Genomic DNA, 22,056 nt, shown 5'->3' with positions numbered 1-22,056 from the left:
AATGCATTATTCTTGATTTTCACAGCTTCTCTCGTCCTATCATTCCACCATGGGGTTTCTTTCCATCTCCTTCCATAAACCTGCTCTGTCAGTCCTACTATATAGACTACTATATAGCATTACTATATAGTCCTACTATACAGTAATGCTATGAATATAATTAATAAATTTGATAAGCTTGAAGTGCTAGTCAAGACATCAAAGGCAGATATTGTTGGGATATCAGAGACGTGGTATCACACAAATATAAGCAGTGCAGAATTGGAATTTGGGGAGTACACTGTGTACAGGAAGGATAGACAGGATAGGAAGGGAGGAGGGGTTATGCTGTTAGTTAAGAAACACATAAAATCTAAGGAAGTGCATCCAATTGATGTTGGTGGACAATGCAGTGTTGAGTCTGTTTGGTGTGAAATAAGCATGGGGAAAGGAAAAATGAGAGTAGATGTGTGTTATAGGCCTAATGAATTGTTGTTATTGTTATTTGGTTTTTAGGAGCATTAGCAACTGAGGCCATATTGCTCCAGAGATATGCGGTGGTCATTCCCTGACCTTTCCACATCTTCTGTATTTGGTGGTCATGGGCTCGAACCCCGGTCCAATCAAGAAGCATGTGCTTCTTGATTGGATATGCACTGCTGCTCCTGCCCACCTGGCTAATGAGGCGCCGATGAGTATAATGAGCAATTGTGCAGAGAAATAGAGTGGGCCAAGAAATCAGAATGACTTATAATGGGGGATTTTAACTTTCCAGATATTGCATGGAACTTGAGGATTGGTCACTCGCACACTAGCAAGACTTTTATGGATTTACTGGATGACTGTTTTCTACAGCAACATGTTCAAGAGGCAACCAGAGGGAGTAATACTGATTATCTGATTATCAGCAATGATTATTCATGCATTAAAAATTTGCAGATAAAGGAACCACTGGGTGACAGTGATCACAATGTACTGATGTGGGAATTACTTAAAGATGTAACTACCATCAAGGCTAAAGGAAAGGGCTTTTGCTTTCATAAAGGTGACTACGGTGGTCACAGATGGCTTCTAAATTCTGTACAGTGCGATCAACTGATGATGTTACCAATGTGGAATTCTAAATGGGAATCCTTCAGGGACTTAATTTTGGAGGCTACTAGGCTTTTCATTCCAACTAAGAAATACTGTTCAAGGTTTAGGACTAAATGGATGTCAGATGAATTCATGAGGCTTGTGGCACAGAAGAAAAATGTATGGGATGTATATAAAGTATCAGGTGACACAGAAGCCTATGGCAGGTATAAACTAGTCTGTAATCAAGTCACAAAGGAGGTTAACCAGGCGAAGACAGATTACGAGAAATCTTTGACAAAGGATGTAAATAAAAACAGCAAAGAGTTCTTTACTTATGTAAACTCTAGAAGGAAAGGGATGAATCATATTGGACCACTTAACATAGATGGGTTGACTATTGATGACCATGCTCAGGTAGCTGATAAACTGAATGAGTATTTTGCATCTATATTCACATATAAGGAGTTATTCATTGAAGGAAGTGCCAGAAGTTTATCAAATGCTAACAGGGAGCTAAGTTATTTTGTAGTTATTACAAAAGAGCAAAGTCGAGGAGAAATTGTTGAAGTTAAACATAAAGAAGACACCTGGGGTGGACAGGATCTATCCAGTTATATTAAAGGAGACAGCAAAGGAAGTAAGCAAATCCTTAGCCATAATTATGGGAGCTTCCTTGGACTCAGGGGAGGTCTCCATGGACTGGAGGTGTGCAAATGTATCACCAAATCACAAAGGGGGTTCAAAAGGTAACACAAGTAACTACAGACCTGTTAGTTTAACTTGTGTTTCAGTGAAAATAATGGAATCACTGGTTAAAGAAGCATTGCAAGATCATCTAGACAAGACTGCAGTAATAGTTAAGACACAGCAATGGTTTGTTAAAGGGAGGTTTTGTCTGACCTATTTGATTGGATACTATGATGTGGTCACAAAGGAACTGAATGCCAAAAATAATTTTGATATCATATACTTATATTTCAGGAAAGCTTTTTATACTGTTGCACATGGAAGACTGCTGTACCAAAATGGAGAGGTATAGCATTAAAGGTAAGTTGCTACAATGGATATATAAAGGGATGGTTGAGTAGGACACGACAGAGAATGGTAATCAATTGATACTGCTCTTCGTGGACAAATGTTATTAGTGGAGTTCTCCATGGTTCAGTGTCTGGCCCAATGTTGTTTTGTATATTTATCAATGATATTGATGAAGGTATATCAAGGTTTAATGTCCAAGTTTGCAGATGATACAAAGGTTGGCAGGGTTGTTAACAACAGTAAAGACAGTATGCTACTCCAACTGGATCTAGATAAGTTGGGAAAATGGGCTGAAGTGGCAACTGAAGTTTTGATTGGATACTATGATGTGGTCACAAAGGAACTGAATGCCAAAAATAATTTTTATATCATATACTTATATTTCAGGAAAGCTTTTTATACTGTTGCACATGGAAGACTGCTGTACCAAAATGGAGAGGTATAGCATTAAAAGTAAGTTGCTACAATGGATATATAAAGGGATGGTTGAGTAGGACACGACAGAGAATGGTAATCAATTGATACTGCTCTTCGTGGACAAATGTTATTAGTGGAGTTCTCCATGGTTCAGTGTCTGGCCCAATGTTGTTTTGTATATTTATCAATGATATTGATGAAGGTATATCAAGGTTTAATGTCCAAGTTTGCAGATGATACAAAGGTTGGCAGGGTTGTTAACAACAGTAAAGACAGTATGCTACTCCAACTGGATCTAGATAAGTTGGGAAAATGGGCTGAAGTGGCAACTGAAGTTTAACATTGACAAATGCAAAGTACTGCATGTAGATAGCAATAACCGAAGAGAAACGTACCAACTATGTGGTACTACACTCAGGGAAGTGGAAAGTGAAAAAGACCTGGGGGGGGGGGGTAATTGTGCAGTCAAATATGAAGTTCGCTGACAGAGCAGACGGACTGCCAGGGCAGTTCATGGAATCTTGTCAATGATATATAGGAATTTTGCTAGCAGGGACAGGGAAGTGATTATCCTGTTACAGAAGGCAGCGGTCAGGCCACATCTAGAGTACTGTGTACAGGTCAGGAGGCCTCATTTTAGGAAGGATGTAGAGTTGCTAGAACGAGTGCGAAGAAGGGTAACAAGATTGGTAAGGGGAACAAAGGGGTGCTCTTACCAAGAAAGGCTTAAGTTCTGCAAATTGCAGCGCTGGAGAGTAGGCACCTGAGAGGTGATCTGATTGAGGTGTATAAGGCCTTGAATGGGTTGAGCGAGCTGAATACTGATGGGAACCTGAGGAGGCACAGTTTCAATTTGAGAAAAGATAGTTGTAGAATAGATTTGCAGAAATTTTCCTTTTGCCAGTGGGTAGTTGATTGGTGGAACAGACTTCCATCTTTCGTTGTGGAAGCTAATAGCCTAAATAATTTTAAGGCTGAGCCAGACAGGCATTTGGAATGAATGGAGGGGTGAAATGGGAGGGTTTTTATTTTTTATATTTTTGGCGGATGCTGCATAAGCTTGCTTTCTTCCATTGTATGCAAATACACTTATAAGAGTATATACACTTGTGACAGCACCTGATGATATAATCCAAGTATGCTATTTTGCATACTGGGATTATATCATCAGGTTAGAATGTACCTAATAGTACATATTCCTAGGTGAATATGTAACCTAGGAAATATCACTCTGGGATTAGAGAATGATGGCAGAAATAGTAAGATATAATGTCTGTAAGCCACCACCCCAGGCATTTTTTATTCTTACAATAAGCCCTATACAGGATGTGTTTTAAAAGTATAAATTATTTATAAATATTTATAAAATATTCTAAAAGCATTACAAAAGATTATATTTAGCATACCTTGAACAGCTGTACCCCAATGACACCAAACATGAAGTTTAGAAGAAAGGTCACCAACATTATGTTGCCTATAGTTTTGACTGCCACAATAACACACTGGACTACATGCTATATCAAATACAAAATAGAATATATCTATAAACTTGCGATTAAAAAAAAAAGAAAAAAAAAGTCAGATAAAAGTGATGATGTCAACAGACATGCCAACTTAAAAAAAATTAAAAATTCTGAGGATTTCTGGATTTTTATCAAAGCAAAATCAGAAGTAATTTAATTACTTCTGATTTTTAGCATGAAGTAATTTAATTACTTCGTGCTAAAAAGTTAATATAAAAGATTGTGAAACAAGTATTTCAATTAAATTTATTATTCAAGAATTTTAACTTAAATCATTAAGTTACAATCATCATAACTCTAAGTTGAAGAATTCCTTATGTGCTGTGTTATAATGACTAAATATATTAAAGGAGCACCACTTAATTTTCAGCACTCACCTCTTGACAAACCGCTTGGATGTGATGAGAATTATAGAAGACACATAGTTAATAAGAATGAGAGACTTACTTTTACTAAAACATTAATCAAGTCATGGTTCAATTTCAATTTTAAAAATTAAAACATGAAATTAATTAAACCCATTAAAAATATGCGCGTAAGAAAGGGAATGTATATTCCATTTCACAGTTGTCATTAAAAACATAAAGGTGATGATAACCCTGAATAGATTAATTATTAATGAAAAGCCAATAGTTGTGCACGAGCAACTTTCGATATTCGTCTTCAGTTAGCTTTGTGAGAAGAGGAATGCGAATGTTATTAATAAGAAGAGCTATCAACCGAGATGCTATTCAGAGCATGTGAGAACTTTATTTGTGCCAAGTCCCAAATAGGGGAGAGGTTTGATTGATTGGGAGTTTTGTGTTTAATACATTCAATGACGTGTGCCGACGAAACCATTCAATAACTAAAGCTTCGTTTTGGATAATTTTATAATTAGATTTCACTTTAATTATAGTAATAGCTGAATCAGTGGATTATGATTGTGGGAATGGACGTGCTGTGCTAACTCTGTACTAGATAGTAATGCCTGTTATATCAGGAGCACCATGACTAAATTTGGTACTTCCAAAATCTCTAATATGCACGCATATTATCATTTTAATAGTTTTAAGTTTAACCTATCTAGTATGAAGTTAGCACAACATGTCCATTCCCACAATCATAATCCACTGATTGATTCAGCTATTACTATAATTAAAGTGAAATCTAATTATAAAATTCTCCAAAAGAAGCTTTAGTTATTGAATGGTTTTGTCGGCACACGTCATTGAATGTATTAAACACAAAACTCCCAATCAATCAAACCTCTCCCCTATTTTATCACCCGAGATGCAATTCAGAGCATTGCATCTTGGGTGATAGTTCTTCTTATTAATAACATTCGCATTCCTCTTCTCACAAAGCTAACTGAAGACAAATATCGAAAGTTGCTCATGCACAACTACTGGCTTTTCATTAATAATTAATCTATTCAGGGTTATCATTACCTTCATGTTTTTAATGACAACTGTGAAATGGAATATACATTCCCTTTCTTACGTGCATATTTTTAATGGGTTTAATTAATTTCATGTTTTAATTTTTAAAATTGAAATTGAACCACAACATGAGTAATATTTTAGTAAAAGTAAGTCTCATTCTTATTAACTATGTGTCTTCTATAATTCTCATCACATTCAAGCAGATTCGTCAAGAGGTGAGTGCTGAAAATTAAGCAGTGCAACTTTAATATACGGTATAAGAATTTTTGCCATTTTTTTTTTAACTTAGTACCCACTGCTTGATTTATACCAGAACCTCACACAATTTGTCTTATTGCCAGATTTAACCCTCAAGTAGGTATTCTAAAAAAAAATCAAAAGTCACTTGCAATGTATTTTGAAATAAAAGTTAGAAGTAATTTAAAACTGAAATTTTCAATTGCATCCATTATTTTAACAATATGAGGGATATTAATTACAAAAAAAAATAACTTTTTTTTAAATAATGTTAATAATATTTTTATGTTAATGGAATAATGTTTAAAGAATTATAACAACAGCATCCATCTCTGTTAGTTCAAAAAGTATTGCATGAGCAAGCACTCAGTGAATTTTGTATTCCATCCAATATAACTTTATGAAAAATACAAGAATAAAATTGTTTTAAAATAAAGGAAATTTGAAAAAAAATGTTTGTTCTCCATTGCTTTTCAATTTTTCTTATTTTAATTTTTTTAATTAATTTTTTAATAAAGTTGGCCATCTCAAAAAAAGTGTTATGTAAGTGGGCACATTGTTTTTATTATTATATTTTATGGACAAATTCAGTTTTTTTGCCCTACTCCTTGAATTTCCCACAATAAAAACAATAAAAGAGATAGAAAGCCAAACCTATGATGAAGAAATGCTAATATTCCTGTGATTCCTAAAAAACATTTTAATTTTTAATTATTATTACTTACTTTACTTTGCATTTTGGTGTAAAAAATACCAATAAAATGACAACAATAAAAATCACTATGACAGACTCATTCACAGGATATGTTTAATGTCTTTTCTATGTATAGTAATCTGACATTCATTCAAAATTAGGTTATAACAGTTTGAATTCACGTGGTTGAGATATTCATGGGCCATCAAGACTTGGATTCAAACTTTGGTGAGTTATTTTCTGACCCCTTTTGAATTTATCAGCAGCTCAGTTCCTGATGGTACTATTCAATGAACAACCACTGTGTAATGTCATCATATCCTTGCAGATTTACTTCCCAGAGTGTCCTATCAAAAACAGTCATTTCATTACTGTATAGTTGTTTTCTTATGTGAAATTATTGGTTTCAAAGGATATAATATGACTTTTTTTTAAAACATATTAACATAATAATATTAAGATATTACTCTAAAACATCAGTTACATATATGTGTAATTTAATATTATTCTGTTTATTTTTATACTCAAGTAATGAAATATATTATTGCAAGAAAGTTTTCAACTACCCCTGATATATATATTTATTTTATTTCCCGTTTACCTCAAACTTTTCATCCTTGCACTGCCCTGCTATTTTTAATAATACATCAGCAGCAGCAGCTCTCTGACAATATTTGTAGCTTGATAGGAAAAAGCCTTTACTCATCAGACATTTGCTTATACAAATGTCTTTGTATAGGTTTACCTATATAAAGCTACACTTTTCATGAAATGAAGTGCTCTTTCACTAATGGCATCACATGTCTGTATATGTGATATAAAGCAAGTGGGCTATATATTGCATGGCACGTAGCAATGCTGTATGTGGGCAACTCAGTGCAAGAATTAGCAAGATAAAAGATTAAAAAGGTTTTAGGGCTGAAAGCCTCAGACTACGGAAAATTCACTAATCGAACAAGTTAGTGCATAGCATCATTTTAGTTCACAGTAAATCACCAAAGTAAGTGAAATGTAGCTACAACAAAAACAATGCCATTTCACCTACTTTGGTGATTTACTATGAACTAAAATAATGCTATGCACTAACTTATATTCAATAAGATAAAAGATTTAAGTGATTTTGAATGTAGAGGGCCATATATGTATTTTAGAAATTGCAAACTGCTGTGGTTTTAGTGTACAACTCTGTCTCAGGTGTATTGAGAATGGTCCAAGAACCAAATAACATCCACCAAATAGCAATCTGAAACAACTCACTGATGTGAGAAACCAACAGAGGTTAATGTGAGACACCACCTGCAGAAGCTAACAAGATTTGTAGCAGAAGGGCTACAGTCAATCAAATACCCTGGTACGACAGTGGTAACCAAAGAGATGTTTCAGAAAGCACAACTCATTGTACCTTGTCTGAAGATAATAGAACACTCAAAACATAGCCATGTCTGAATTTTTTACTCTGCCATTTTCAATGTCCTTCTTTTGTTCCACCTCATCCCTGAGGTGTTCAGATGGATTGAAATCTAATGGCTGGGATGTTACTGCAGCAAGCTGAATTCACTCTCTTTTCCTGAAACTATTTATAAAAAGAATAAATGCACAAAGCATAATAGGTTATGGATTGGTAATTCACTATAAGAATATCAGTGATATTAGCATTAGCAAAGGCACATGATGCAAGAAAGCAAGCTTATATAGCATCAGCCAAAAAAAAAAACCCTTCTAATTTCACCCATCCACTCACTTAAAATGTTTGTCTAGTTCTGCCTTGAATCTATTTAATCAAGTTCTACAATGACAGATGGAAGTTTGGTCCGGCAATCAACCACACATATATCACCATATTTTTATGTAATAGTAAAAAACCATAGAAGTAGTGTAAATGGTATTGATTTAAATGTATGTATCTCGTATTGTGACTATCTTCACAATGAATTACAATGTATTGCACTACCTCGAATAAGTAATGCTTCACCAATGGAGAAGACTACTGTTACTTATTCTCAGAATAAGTTACAATCAGTTACACATTCATACCTCGAATATGTAACTTATTGTTACATATTCAAGGTAGTGCAATACATGGTAACTTGTTGTGAAGGTAGTCACAATATGAGATACAATTAAATCAATGCTATTTACACTACTTCTGTAGTTTTTTACTACTACAGAAAAATATGGCAATATATCACTGATATTCTTATTGTGAATTACCAATCCATAGCCTATTATGCCTTGTGCATTTATTCTTTTTAGTATTATTACTATGAATACCAACTGGCATCTCTCATATTGTGGAGTTATACTACACGACTGGGTTGGCATGATTGCACCACCAGGGTACCTACTCGCCCACTGGCAATAGGCCACAAACCTTGAAACAGTGCCACCTGGATGGTGGTATCCCTTGAGAATAAGTAACGATAGTCTTCTCGATTGGTGAAGCATTACTTGTTCGAGGTAGTGCAATACATGATAACTCATTGTGAAGGTAGTCACAATATGAGATACAATTAAATCAATGCCATTTACACTACTTCTGTAGTTTTTTACTACTATGGAAAAAATGGTGATATATCACTGATATTCTTATAATGAAACCATTTCTGTACAGTGCTGGCCTTGTAACATGATGCATCATCCTGTCAAAAGAACCCATTCCCAGGTGGATATAGTTCAGTCATTAGGGTATGCACCTAGTCAGAAACAATAGCATGCAAATGTTGTTCCACTGATATAAAGTGAACCATGAAAATACTCCCCACACCATTACATCATCGGTTTGCATTCCAACACCTGGCAGGATGGATCCATGGACCATTGCTGTTTTCATCATATGCTGGTCCTCCTGTAAGTGTGAAACAGTAGGAACCAGGATTTGTCAACACAGGAATGCCATTGAAAAAGGTCGAGTAACAAATACAGACCCAGCTTTCCATAAATGGACAGAGGGCCACAAATGGGCATTTTCCGATCAGTACTGGCCATAAACAGATACCATAACCGTAGACTCTACAAAGAAGCCTTTTTTTAATAGGAGCCATGGATAACAAAGGAATTCAGATCAAAAACAGCCACATGCACATCTTTAAGAATAGATGTTCTAACTCAAATTAAAAATAAGTTTAAACTTCTATAAATTAACTGTTGGCAGCACCTCTTGCCGATATGCACATCAGGTTCTGGTAGTGTCGGCAAGCAAAATTGTAACCTTAAATACTTTAAGACTTAAAATTCACAATTAATAATTATTGTAATATAATTCAAATTGTAACCCTTTCGATTTCTCTACCTCTAACAACAGCATGGTCTAATAATGAGTATCAGTAAGACGCCTGAAACATCACCTTAAAATGTATAATGGTTTGGTCTATATAAGCTTAAATAAACTATATTATTGATTTCACGTGGTATAAGAGTGGTTATTAAATATAGTAATGAATTTTGAAATATTTTGAACAATTATAAATACATTAAATATTTACTGACCTTCAGACCTTTGGCACGGTTAATGGCTCTCAATGGACGTAAAACCCTTAAAACACGAAGAATTTTCACAACAGAAATTGCTCCATTACTGTTCACATAATAAAAAAAAAATAAAATAATAATTATTATTAAAGGACCACAAGAGGAAGTAAAAACAGTGCAATATTTAAAATTTACTTTGTATTTAAAGTAAGTTTATGCTAATTTCCTTGAAGCTAACTGAAATGAAATGTTGTATACCTTTCTTTCAATGAAAAACATGTGTTACTTTATTCAACATGAAAAATAACAAGATTACTGATTCATGCAAAAATTAAAGATATTTTTAATATACAATATTTAATGCCTCTCTTAATAACTGAAACATTTTACAAATATATTACTTAAGCCGCTCTTGAGAGAAACAGATTTCCTGAGGAATTATTTTTATGTGAGAATTTTAGTGAAGCATTGTCTGAATATGGTACCGGAAGTTTATTCTACTATTCAAATGAAGATGAAACTAAGAATTGCTCATTTACTTGATATCTGCAGTCATATTGAAGGAAATGGAAAGCAGGCCCAAACTTCATTAGTTTAATGTACCTGAAATTTTCCACTATTGTTTTCATGTTTATAGAATAAACTGTCCTATCTTCTACTTACAAAAATCTGTGTGCCTGTCATCACAGTCTCCCCCTCCAAAATGTCCCCCCCCCAAACTTATTTTAATTCATATCCCATTCAGAGAATATGGGATTTTCAACTACACTATTCTTCGTTTGCGCGGGTAGCACAGTGGTATCATCACTGTCCTCCACAAACTGGGTGGAAAAGGCCCAGGTTCGAATCCCATCGATGATGCAAGGAACTTTAATGGGCTTTTTTCAATCTGTCTCAAGCATAGATAGCAAGGTTTTTCCCCAGAAACGGGGGCTTTTTCGTCCAGCAAAACAGGAAAATCAACCAGAGAACACATGCAATTTACAGACAAAATACATATATGGGTATATATTAGAAATAATGGGTGGCTCTAATATAATAATTTGAAATTTACACTATTCTTCACCCAAAAGGGATTCACTAATCCCCGCACCCCACAGTTTGAGAATCACTGTGGTAGTCTATTGCTAGTGGTCTTCTTTGAATTTGTTTTCATATTCTATTTTCATGTGTTTCTAAATGTGGAAAACAGTTACAAGTTAAAAAAATTAAATTAATATAAAAATAAAGCTATAATAAAAATATATAAAAACACATATTTACAAAAAAACCTTATAAAATGAATCAGAGTTATGCAAAGGCATCTTGAAGCCTGAGTGCATGACTGGCTTTAGGTCTCCCCTACTTATTGCTATAACCTAAATAATTTAAGTGGAGGAAATATTTACACTTGAATTTAATTAGTTTATTTAATGCATGCTTTAAGGATGCAATTTACCTAACACTAAACACAATCAATAAACCAACTACACATTGGCCGATTCACTGATTGTACAGATATGAAGCAGCAATCAATAAACCAACTACACACTGGCCGATTTATTGATTGTACAGATATGAAGCAGTTGTAGACTGTCCTTTGCGATCTCTTTTGCATTTCAAAATAAACAGTTTTGGCAGAAAATCCACATCTCTATTGGTATACAGCTCATATTGCTTCTACATCAAAAAACTATTTTCCTTCTTTCTCGTGGCACTTTCTTCTAAACAATTACTGACTCTGTACAAACTTAAATCTACCATGAACTACTGTTTCAATAATTGAGGTGAAGTCCTAGACTATCCAAAACAGGGCAGTCATGTTAATTAACTTTGAGATATTTCAAAAAATATATCTGTCATTTTCAACACAATTCAAACTAACACATCTGGTAATCATGAAATAAAATAGGTAATATAAGTGCATATGTTCCTACAACACATATGCACTTTTATTACCAGCCATGGGAGGGATAATGATGACTACTGCTTTCATGACCAGAAAGACATTTTTCTCAATGGTTTCTGATATCAAATCTGGCAAAAGTCACCTTGTCAGCTTTCACTCAAATAACCATGAAGTTAGTATTACTCAGGATAAGTGTTAAGACACACTGTACAGACAAAAGAGAAAATTCAAATGATAAATATAATTCAAAGATTGCATTTACAAAGAAATTGAAGACGTAACATAAGCACAATTTAGACCATTTAAAAAAAAAAAATTGGTTCAATTGCATTGAACCTCTTTTTTTTTTTTTTTTAAATTCATGCAAAACATAATTTTGGTTTAGTCCTTGTTTTGCTTTAGCAATCACCTGTGACCTGGTTCAAAGCAGTTATTTTGGTTCCAACCCTATATCACTCTGAAAAAAATTTCCAGAAATTATCTTTATATGGCAGCAATAATATTTTTAAATTTTAACAAAATAAACCTTCATTATAATAATAATAATATTTTTGAATGATGAAATAAGAAATACATATCAACAGAAAAAGATTAAATATTTAATACAGAAAAAAATCAATAAAACTAGTTGTACCCGGCATAACATACACCATCTATCTAATTATGGCATAAATAGTTTAATCTAGATCCTACAGTCTTCACCATTCTTGTTTAGTGGTGATATAATTCTATAGCAATCACCTGTGGGATATATGCATATGTCTGTATTTGAAGGTGATTCCCAGTCTTCCCCAAAAAATATTGCAGCAACCTATGTTTTGGATGTAGGTTCATTACATCGTCCCTTAAACAACTCATCTAAGTGTTGCATTACTTCAGCCATACACCCTTGGTTTGACTGCTTTTCAAGCCATTTTGTTGTTGCTTCATCAGAATCAAAACTATAAAGTTGTCCATATTCTGACTTAGTTGCCTCGTTTGGATATAGCAGTGAGACCAAATGGTAAATCTGGCCGTGTATTCTAAAATAGTATGGACCATTTCCAGGCGGTGATTTAATCTCTGCGCCCATTGTTCGAATACCACTGCTGAGTTGTACTCTCAGCAATGGTGTTCTCTGTAGTTATTTGCTTCACGTGTATCCCCTATAAGCAGCTTTCATAATAGAGTAGGTGTCTCAGACAGTAGGTCAAGTCAAGTGAAACCTTTCCATCACGACAGTATTTAGTGTATTGTGTATTAATTCAATGTGTTTAATTCATGTCCCCAATATCTTGAATTGCAATACTCACAGTTGCAACACATACTTTCTATGTCATGCTCTTCCACATTAATTACAGCTTGTTGATTATTCGCATCCAGTACTTCTATTTGATTAGACTTACAGCATTTCGCCCGTCTTCTCATTTCCAATCTTACTTCTCTTTATTCAATGTTTTCAGTCTGTTTTCATAATCTTAGAGTCTCGTTTTGGTCTCTTAGCCTATTAAATCTCTCCTTTAATGTTTCATAAGCATATCTTCAACATTTTCTAAAAGGTCTTACACACTGTTCAGCCAATTTTACACTCTTATTAAAATTGAAGACAGATAAAATAAACAGTTAAAATAAACATACGTCAAAAATTTGGGCAGCATACCTAAATGTTTTATATATATATAGATATTTAACACAGAACTATATTTAAGACACAAAAAATTAAAACAAAATGACTGTTAAATTTTATTGCCAATACAACATTTATAATATTTCTTCAATGCAACCACCACTAATGCCTACAATGTTAAGTGTGATAAAGGGAGAGGCCATGTGCACAGAAGGTAATAGCAGTAGTAGTGGCATGTGATTCAAGAAAGCAAGTGTATGAGCTTATGCAGCATCAGCCAAAAAAAAAAAAAAAAAAAAAAAAAACCACACCATTCCCTCCAAATGCCTGTCCAGTTCCTCCTTAAATTTATTCAACCTATCAACTTCCACAACGACAGATGGAAGTTTGTTCCAGCAATTAACCACCGGCTGGCTAAAGGCAAATTTCCGCACATCTCTTCTACATCTGTCTTTTCTTAATTTGAATTTATGCCCCCTTAGATTCGTAATCTGAACAAGTGGAAGGAGCCCATCAGAATTCAGCGTACTCAACCCACATTCAAGGCCTTATACACCTCAATCAGATCACCGCGCAGGTGCCTAGTCTCCAGCCACTGCAATTTGCAGAACTTAAGCCTCTCATTCCCCTCACCAATCTTGTTGCCCTTCTCTGTACATGCTCAAGTAAATCTAATCCTTCCTAAAATGAGGCCTCCAGACCTGTACACAGTACTCAAGGCATGCCATGACCATTGCCTTATACAGAGGGACAATTACCTCCTTTTCCCTGCTAGCAAAATTCCTATATATCATTGACAAAACCCTATGACCTGCCCTGGCAGCCTGTCTGCATTGATCAGAAAACTTCATATCTGACTGCACAATTACTCCCAGGTCTTTTTCATTTTCTACCACCTTAAGTGTAGTACCACACAGTTGGTACGTTTCTCTGGGGTTACTTCTACCCATATGCAGTACTTTGCATTTATCAAGGTTAAACTTCAGTTGCCACTTCTTAGCCCATCTGCCCAAATTATCTAGATCCTGTTGCAGCAGCACACTGCCATTACTGTCATTAATAACCCTGCCAATCTTTGTATCATCTGCAAACTTCGACATTAAGCCTTCATCAATATCATTGATAAATATACAAAACAACAGTGGACCCAATACCGAACCCTGTGGGACTCCACTAATAAGATTAGTCCACGAAGAGCAGCACCCATTGATTATCACCCTCTGTCTTCTCCCACTTAACCATCCTTTTATCGATTGTAGCAACTTACCCTTAATACCATTTTGCTCCAATTTGTACAATAGTCTTCTATGCGCAACTGTATCAAAAGCTTCCTGAAATCCAAATATATGATATCAAAATTATTTTTTGCATCCAGTTCCTTTGTAACCACATCATAATATCCTATCAAATTTGTCAGACAAGACTTTCCCTTAACAAACCCATGCTGTGTCTGAATTATTGCTGCAGTCTTGTCTAGATGATCCTGCAACGCATCTTTAACCAGTGACTCCATTATTTTACCTGGAACAGAAATTAAACTAACTGGTCTGTAATTACTCGTGTCACCCTTCAATCCCCCTTTGTGAACTGGGGATACATTTGCACATCTCCAGTGTCCGTGGGAACCTCCCCTGAGTCCAAGGATGCTCTCATAATTATGGGAGCAAAGCTTAGTTGCTTTGCCGCCTCCTGTAATATAACTGGATGGATCCCATCCACCCCAGGTGCTTTTCTTATGTTTGACTTCAACAATTTCTCCTCCACTCTGCTCTCAGTTATTACAAAATTATTAAGTATCCTGCTACAATTTGATAACCTTCTGCCATTTTCAAACCTTAATAATTCCTCATCTGTACAATGTAGATGAAAATACTAATGGTGCAAGTATCCTTCCAGGAGAATGTTTCTTAATATTTCCATGACTTGACAGACACTATGCAGCAGAGCAACATCAAGAACATCCCACTGCACGTTGCACTTGAACAATAAAGGGAGGAGGGGTTATGCTATTAGTTAAAAAACACATAAAATCCAAGGAAGTGAAGCCAGTTGACATCGCTGGACAGTGCAGTGTTGAGTCAGTTTGGTGTGACATAAGCATAGGTAAATCAAAATTGAGAGTAGGAGTGTGCTATAGGCCTAATGACTTTGATGAGTATAATAAGACACTGTACAGGGAAATAGAGTGGGCCAGTAAATCAGAGAGTCTTATAATGGGGGATTTTAATTTCCCAGATATTGACTGGAATTTGTGGGTTGGTCACTCACACACTAGCAAGGCTTTTGTGGATTTATTGGATGATTGTTTTCTACACCAGCATGTTCGGGAGGCAACTAGAGGGAGTAATAATCTTGATCTGATTATCAGTAGTGATTCTTCATGCATTAGGAATCTGCAGATAAATGAACCACTGGGTGGCAGTGATCACAGTGTGCTGAAGTGGGATTTACTCAAGGAGGTAACTACCATCAGAGGTAAAGGGAAGGGTTTTTGCTTTCATAAAGGAGACTATGCTGGTCTGAGACAGTATTTAAATTCTATACAGTGGGACCAACTGATGATGTTACCAACAGCAAATTCAAAATGGGAAGCATTCAAGGAACTAATCTTGGAAGCTACCAGGCTCTACATACCAACCAAGAAATATTGTTCAAGGTTCAGGCCTAAATGGTTGTCAGATGAACTAATGAGACATATGGCAGAGAAGAAAAATGCATGGGATACATACAAATTAATGGGTGACGTGGAAGCCTATGATAGATATAAGTTGGTCTGTAACCAAGTCACAAAGGAGATTAGGCAGGCAAAGGCAGATTATGAGAAATCCTTGGCAAAGGATGCAAAGAAAAACAGAAAAGAGTTCTTTACCTATTTAAACTCAAGAAGGAAAGGGATGAATCAGATTGGTCCACTGGATGTTGATGGTTCAACAGTTGAGGATCCAGCTCAGGTGGCTAACAATCTAAACGAGTATTTTGCATCTACATTCACACATGAGGAGTTATTCAGGAAGGGGAATGTCGTAGGTGAAGTAAACATTGGCAGTGAGCTAGATGATTTTCTAATAACTGAGAGGAAAGTGGAGGAGAAATTGTTGAGGATAAACATAAAAAAGGCACCCGGGGTGGATGGGATCTATCCAGTTATATTAAAGGAGGCAGCAAAGGAAGTAAGCAAACCCCTAGCCATAATTATGAGAGCTTCTTTGGACTCAGGGGAGGTACCCATGGACTGGAGATGTGCAAATGTAACCCCAATTCACAAAGGAGGATCAAAGGCTGACACAAGTAATTATAGACCTGTTAGTTTAACTTCGGTTCCAGGAAAATTAATGGAGGCACTGGTTAAAGAAGCACTGCAGGATCATCTGGACAAGAATTCAGTTATAGCTCAGACACAGCATGGGTTTGTTAAGGGCAGGTCTTGTCTGACCAATTTGATTGGATACTATGATGTAGTCACAAAAGAACTGGATGCAGGGAATAACTTTGATATTATATATTTGGATCTTAGAAAGGCTTTTGATACTGTTGCGCATGGAAGACTGCTGCACAAATTGGAGAAGTGTGGCATTCGAGGCAAATTGCTGCTATGGATAAAGGGATGGTTGAGTGGCAGAAGACAGAGAGTGGTAATCAATGGACACTGCTCAACGTGGACTAATGTTATTAGTGGAGTTCCTCAGGGTTCAGTGTTGGGTCCATTGTTGTTTTCTGTATTTATGAATGATATTGATGATGGTGTATCAGGCTTAATGTCCAAGTTTGCAGACGATACAAAGGTTGGCAGGGTTGTTAAGGACACTACTGATACTATGCTGCTGCAACAGGATCTGGAAAGGTTGAGCAGATGGGCTGAGAGGTGGCAAATGAAGTTTAACATTGACAAATGTAAAGTACTACATATGGGAAACAGTAACCCCAGATCAACGTATCAACTCTGTGGTACTACGCTGACAGTGGTAGAGAATGAAAAGGACCTGGGGGTAATTGTGCAGGCAGATATGAAGTTCTCTGAGCAGTGCAGACGAGCTGCAAGAGTAGCTCATGGTGTCTTGTCAATGATATACAGGAATTTTTCTAGCAGGGACAGGGATGTGATTATTCCCTTGTATAAGGCATTGGTCAGGCCACACCTTGAGTACTGTATACAGGTCTGGAGGCCTCATTTCAAGAAGGATGTAGAGCTGCTGGAACGAGTACAGAGAAGGGCAACAAGATTAGTGAATGGAACAAAGGGTTGCTCTTACGAAGAAAGGCTTAAGTTTTGCAAATTACAGAGCCTGGAGACTAGGCATCGCCGAGGTGATCTGATAGAGGTGTACAAGGCTTTGAATGGCTTGAGCATGCTCAATGCCGATGGAATTCTTCCTCTTGCTCAGAATAATCACCTGTGAGAGCATAAATTCAAATTGAGGAAGGACGGATGTCGGATAGATGTGCGGAAATTCGCCTTTAGCCAGCGGGCAGTTGGTTTGTGGAATAGACTTCCATCGCTTGTTGTTGAAGTTGATAGCCTAAACAAATTTAAGGCTCAGCTGGACAGGTATTTCGAACGAATTGAGGGGTGAAATGGGAGTAGTGGTTGTTTTTTTTTTTTTTTTTTCTTTTTTTTTGGCTGATGCTGAATAAGCTTGCTTTCTTGCATCATATGCCTCTACTAATGCTAATGCTAATAGGTATGACTTGGGTAGACAGCAAACAGTGGTACCATGCATTAGAATTAGTGGCAATGTGATGCAAGAAAAAAAACAAAACCTTCCATTTCAAATCTCCAATCCCTCCAACAGTTTGTTTAGTTCTTCCCTGAATTTACTTAAGCTATCAACTTTCACAACAACACTCAAAAGTCTGTTCCAATAATCAACCACTTGCTGGATGAAGACAAATTTCTGCACACCTTTTTCTTTTCTTTTTTTTTTTTTTGGTTAGTTGTTGGAGCATCGGCTTCTGTGGCCATAATGCACCTCCCAAAGGTTTTGCATTTTACTGTGATCCAAGCCCGAGGTGGGATTCGAACCTGCAACCTTTCGGTTGCCAGGCAGGCACTTTACCCACCTGGATGGCCCAGTCGGCTCTGCACACCTATTTTGTAACTGTCTTTCCTCAACTTGAATTTGTGTCATTTGCCTAATCTGAGCAAGAGGAAGAATCCTCCATCAGAAATGAGCTTGTGAAAAACATTCACAGTCTTAAACACCTCAATCAGATCTGCTCACAGGTGTAATTTGCAGAAATGAAAGCTTTCTTGATAAGAGCACCCCGTTGTTCCCCTCATCAATCTTGTTACCCGTCTCTGTAAACGTTCCTGCAGCTGTACTCCTTCCTAAAATGAGGCCACCAGACCTGTATGCAGTACTCAAGATGTGGCTTGACCAATGCCTTATACAATGCTTGGCCCATGAGAGTGTCACAGACATTCTCTCAGGTATGCCAAGCTGTACTTGTTAACTGAAAGTCTAAAACATTGATGAAACTGATATGCGGATGACAATAAAATCAAGTAGACTTAATTTCAGTGAAGTTCGGTTGGTCTGTGATGGCCAAATTCTCTGCTTGCACCTTCATGATGGTGGGACTGTTAGTAACCCTGGGTATAACCCCAATGAACAAGTTATCAAATATGACACCTAGCATACTGTGGGTGACCATCGGGGTGCAAACCAAAATATGCAGGGGTCCAGGTGTGGTGCCCACACTACACAGAGGAATAAGCCCCTCTCTGTTACCAGGGGCTGTTAGGTGGTAGATGACTCTCATCAACTGGTGCAATACCACCATTTTGCTTAGCATTAGTAGAGGCATTTGATGCAAGAAAGCAAGCTTATGCAGCATCAGCCAAAAAAAAATAAAATAAAATAAATAAATAAAAAATAACCACTTCCACTTCACCCCTCTGTTCGTTTGAAATACCTGTCCAGCTGAGCCTTAAACTTATTTAGGCTATCAACTTCCACAACAAGGGATGGAAGTCTGTTCCACCAACCAACCACCTGCTGGCTAAAGGCAAATTTCCTCACGTCTATCCTACATCTGTCTTTCCTCAATTTGAATTTATACCGTCTCAGGCAATTATTCTGAGCAAGAGGAAGAATCCCATCAGCATTGAGCATGCTCAAACCATTCAAGGCTTTATACACCTCTATCAGATCACCTCGCTGGTGCCTAGTCTTCAGACACTGTAATTTGCAAAACTTAAGTCTTTCTTCCTAAGAGCACCCCTTTGTTCCATTCACTAATCTTGTTGCCCTTCTCTCTACTCGTTCCAGCATCTCTACATCCTTCTTGAAATGAGGCCTCCAGACCTGTATACAGTACTCTAGTTGTGGCCTGACCATTGCCTTATACAAGGGAATAATCACCTCCTTATCCCTGCTAGAAAAATTCCTATATATCATCGACAATACACCAGGAGCTACTCTTGCAGCCCGTCTGCACTGCTCAGAAAACTTCATATCTGCCTGCACAACCACCCCCAGGTCCCTTTCATTCTCTACCACTGTCAGTGTAGTACCATAGAGTTGATACGTTGCTCTGGGGCTGCTTTTTCCCCATATGTAGTACTTTACATTTGTCAATGTTAAACTTCATTTGCCACCTCTCAGCCCATCTGCTCAAACTTTAGAGATCCTGTTGCAGTAGCATAGTGTCAGTAGTGTCCTTGACAATCCTGCCAACCTTCGTATCATCTGCAAACTTGGACATTAAGCTCTATATATCATCATCAATATCATTTATAGGCGAAGGTAAAGAAAGCCTGCACAAGAACGACGAGAAACGTCGGATAACTTACGCGGAAAATTAGTTTGCCGATACGGCACTCTAGCGCTGCTCACTCGGTAAACAGACGGTAGGTGTTAACGGTCTGGAGCAAAGTCGAGAACGATATACTGATTGACAGGTAGGCGTGGCAAACGACGTGCTGATTGGTGCGCGAACACAACACATGATAACATCGGTTTAGTATGACTGTAGCAGCACTAATGGTAACTTGTCCTAATCGTACATGCCCTAACATTTACTGTAACGGTGAAAAAAGATCAGGTTACCTCGACTTGAATCCCATGGGAGCTTGAACCCCTCCCGAAGTGGAGGGGGTAACCTAACCTTTTTTCTTTAGAATCAGTCATATTTAGAAATACATTCATAAAAAAATAAATTTTTTTATGACCGTATTTTTATTTTCTTGTTCAATAATATGCCCTAATGGTGAAAATAGGTCAGGTTACCTCCACTTGAATCCCATGGGAGCTTGAACCTCTCCCGAAATGGAGGGGGTAACCTAACCTTTTTTCTTTAGAATCATGAGTGGACTAGCACATAAATTGTTTATTAATAAAATATTAATTTTTTTATTAATGTACTTTTATTTTTAAAGACACTCATGCGGATACACACGTATCATAACGTCAATCAGCACCTTAATAGCTATTCAGTATACTGTATATATAAAGAATCTTTCTTTCTTTTTCTATTATTTCCCAACCTAACGTTTAAGTTTAGGTCGCGAAATACAAGGAAACCTTCTCTTTTATTTCCTAACCTACCATTTAAGCTCAGGTTATGAAATACAACGAAAAACAAAGAAACCTTTTCCTTTTTTCGTAACCAAACTAAATCAATAATACAGTAAAAGCACTCATCAACTCCAAAAATCTGCTTTTAATATGAGAAAAAAAAAAAAAAAAAACACAATGAAGAACATAAAATGAACGGAACGAAACTTTCTCAGAAAAAAAATTCATGAGTACAAATCATACAGTTGGACCTGAATAGCTATTCGCAATTTGAGTAACAATATTGTGAAAAGTATCTTCATGATTTTTCCCATAAATTTGACGCCACATATATTCATTAATGTGACCCATCAACATATGTTTACAGCTGCCATTTACTCCTTTAGTTACACTTTTTAGTTTCTTCCACTGGGCTTCGATATTATTCGTATATGCTCCTGTATGTGGATCTACAAAATGTTCCTTGTGTTTCACCGTTAAATGTTTGTACTTCTTTTTTTCTAAGGCCGTAATACGGCTATATGCACGCCATTCATCTGTTATGATGCTTGTCGTCTGTCGCGCCCACCACCAATCATTTCATTGTTTGCCACGCCTACCTGTCAATCAGTATATCGTTCTCGACTTTGCTTCAGTCCGATAACACCTACAGTCTGTTTACCGAGTGAGCAGCGCTAGAGTGCCGTATCGGCAAACTAATTTACCGCGTAAGTTATCCGACGTTTGTCGTCGTTCTCGTGCAGGCTTTCTTTACCCAAGCCCATTTATAAATACAGAAAACAATAATGGGTCCAACACTGAACCCTGAGGGACTCCACTAATAACATTAGTCCACGATGAGCATTGTCCATTGATTACCACTCTCTGTCTTCTCCCCCTCAACCACCCCCTTATCCATAGCAGCAATTTGCCTCCAATGCCACACTGCTCCAATTTGTGCAGCAGACTTCCATGTGCAACAGTATCAAAAGCCTTTCTAAGATCCAAGTATATAATATCAAAGTTATTCCCTGCATCCAGTTCTTTTGGAACTGCATCATAGTATCCAATCAAATTAGTCAGGCAAGACTTCCCCTTAACAAAACCATGCTGTGTCTGAGCTATAACTGAAGTCTTGTCTAGATGATCCTGCAGTGCTTCTTTAACCAGTGCCTCCATTAATTTTCCGGGAACAGAAGTTAAACTAAC

General features: G+C 36.7%; 1 protein-coding gene across 1 annotated transcript in view; it reads right to left on the bottom strand.

Annotated features, from left to right (window-relative positions):
• Nucleotides 1-22,056, bottom strand: part of LOC150090042 (muscle calcium channel subunit alpha-1-like) — a 1,145,904-nt gene that overhangs the window by 402,214 nt on the left and 721,634 nt on the right. The window contains exons 24-25 of the mRNA XM_090389719.1: nucleotides 9,876-9,963; nucleotides 3,918-4,025 (exon numbers count right to left, since the gene is read on the bottom strand). Of these exons, the coding sequence (XP_090245845.1) occupies nucleotides 3,918-4,025; nucleotides 9,876-9,963 (196 nt within the window). The remainder of the gene's footprint in view (nucleotides 1-3,917; nucleotides 4,026-9,875; nucleotides 9,964-22,056) is intronic.

The sequence above is a fragment of the Mastigoproctus giganteus genome, chromosome 2 (genome assembly GCF_048544385.1).
Source record: "Mastigoproctus giganteus isolate SK-2022 chromosome 2, ASM4854438v1, whole genome shotgun sequence".
Lineage (NCBI taxonomy): Eukaryota > Metazoa > Arthropoda > Arachnida > Uropygi > Thelyphonidae > Mastigoproctus > Mastigoproctus giganteus.
The sequence above is the reverse complement of the archived record's forward strand: the minus strand, read 5'-3'. Positions and strand labels throughout refer to the sequence as shown.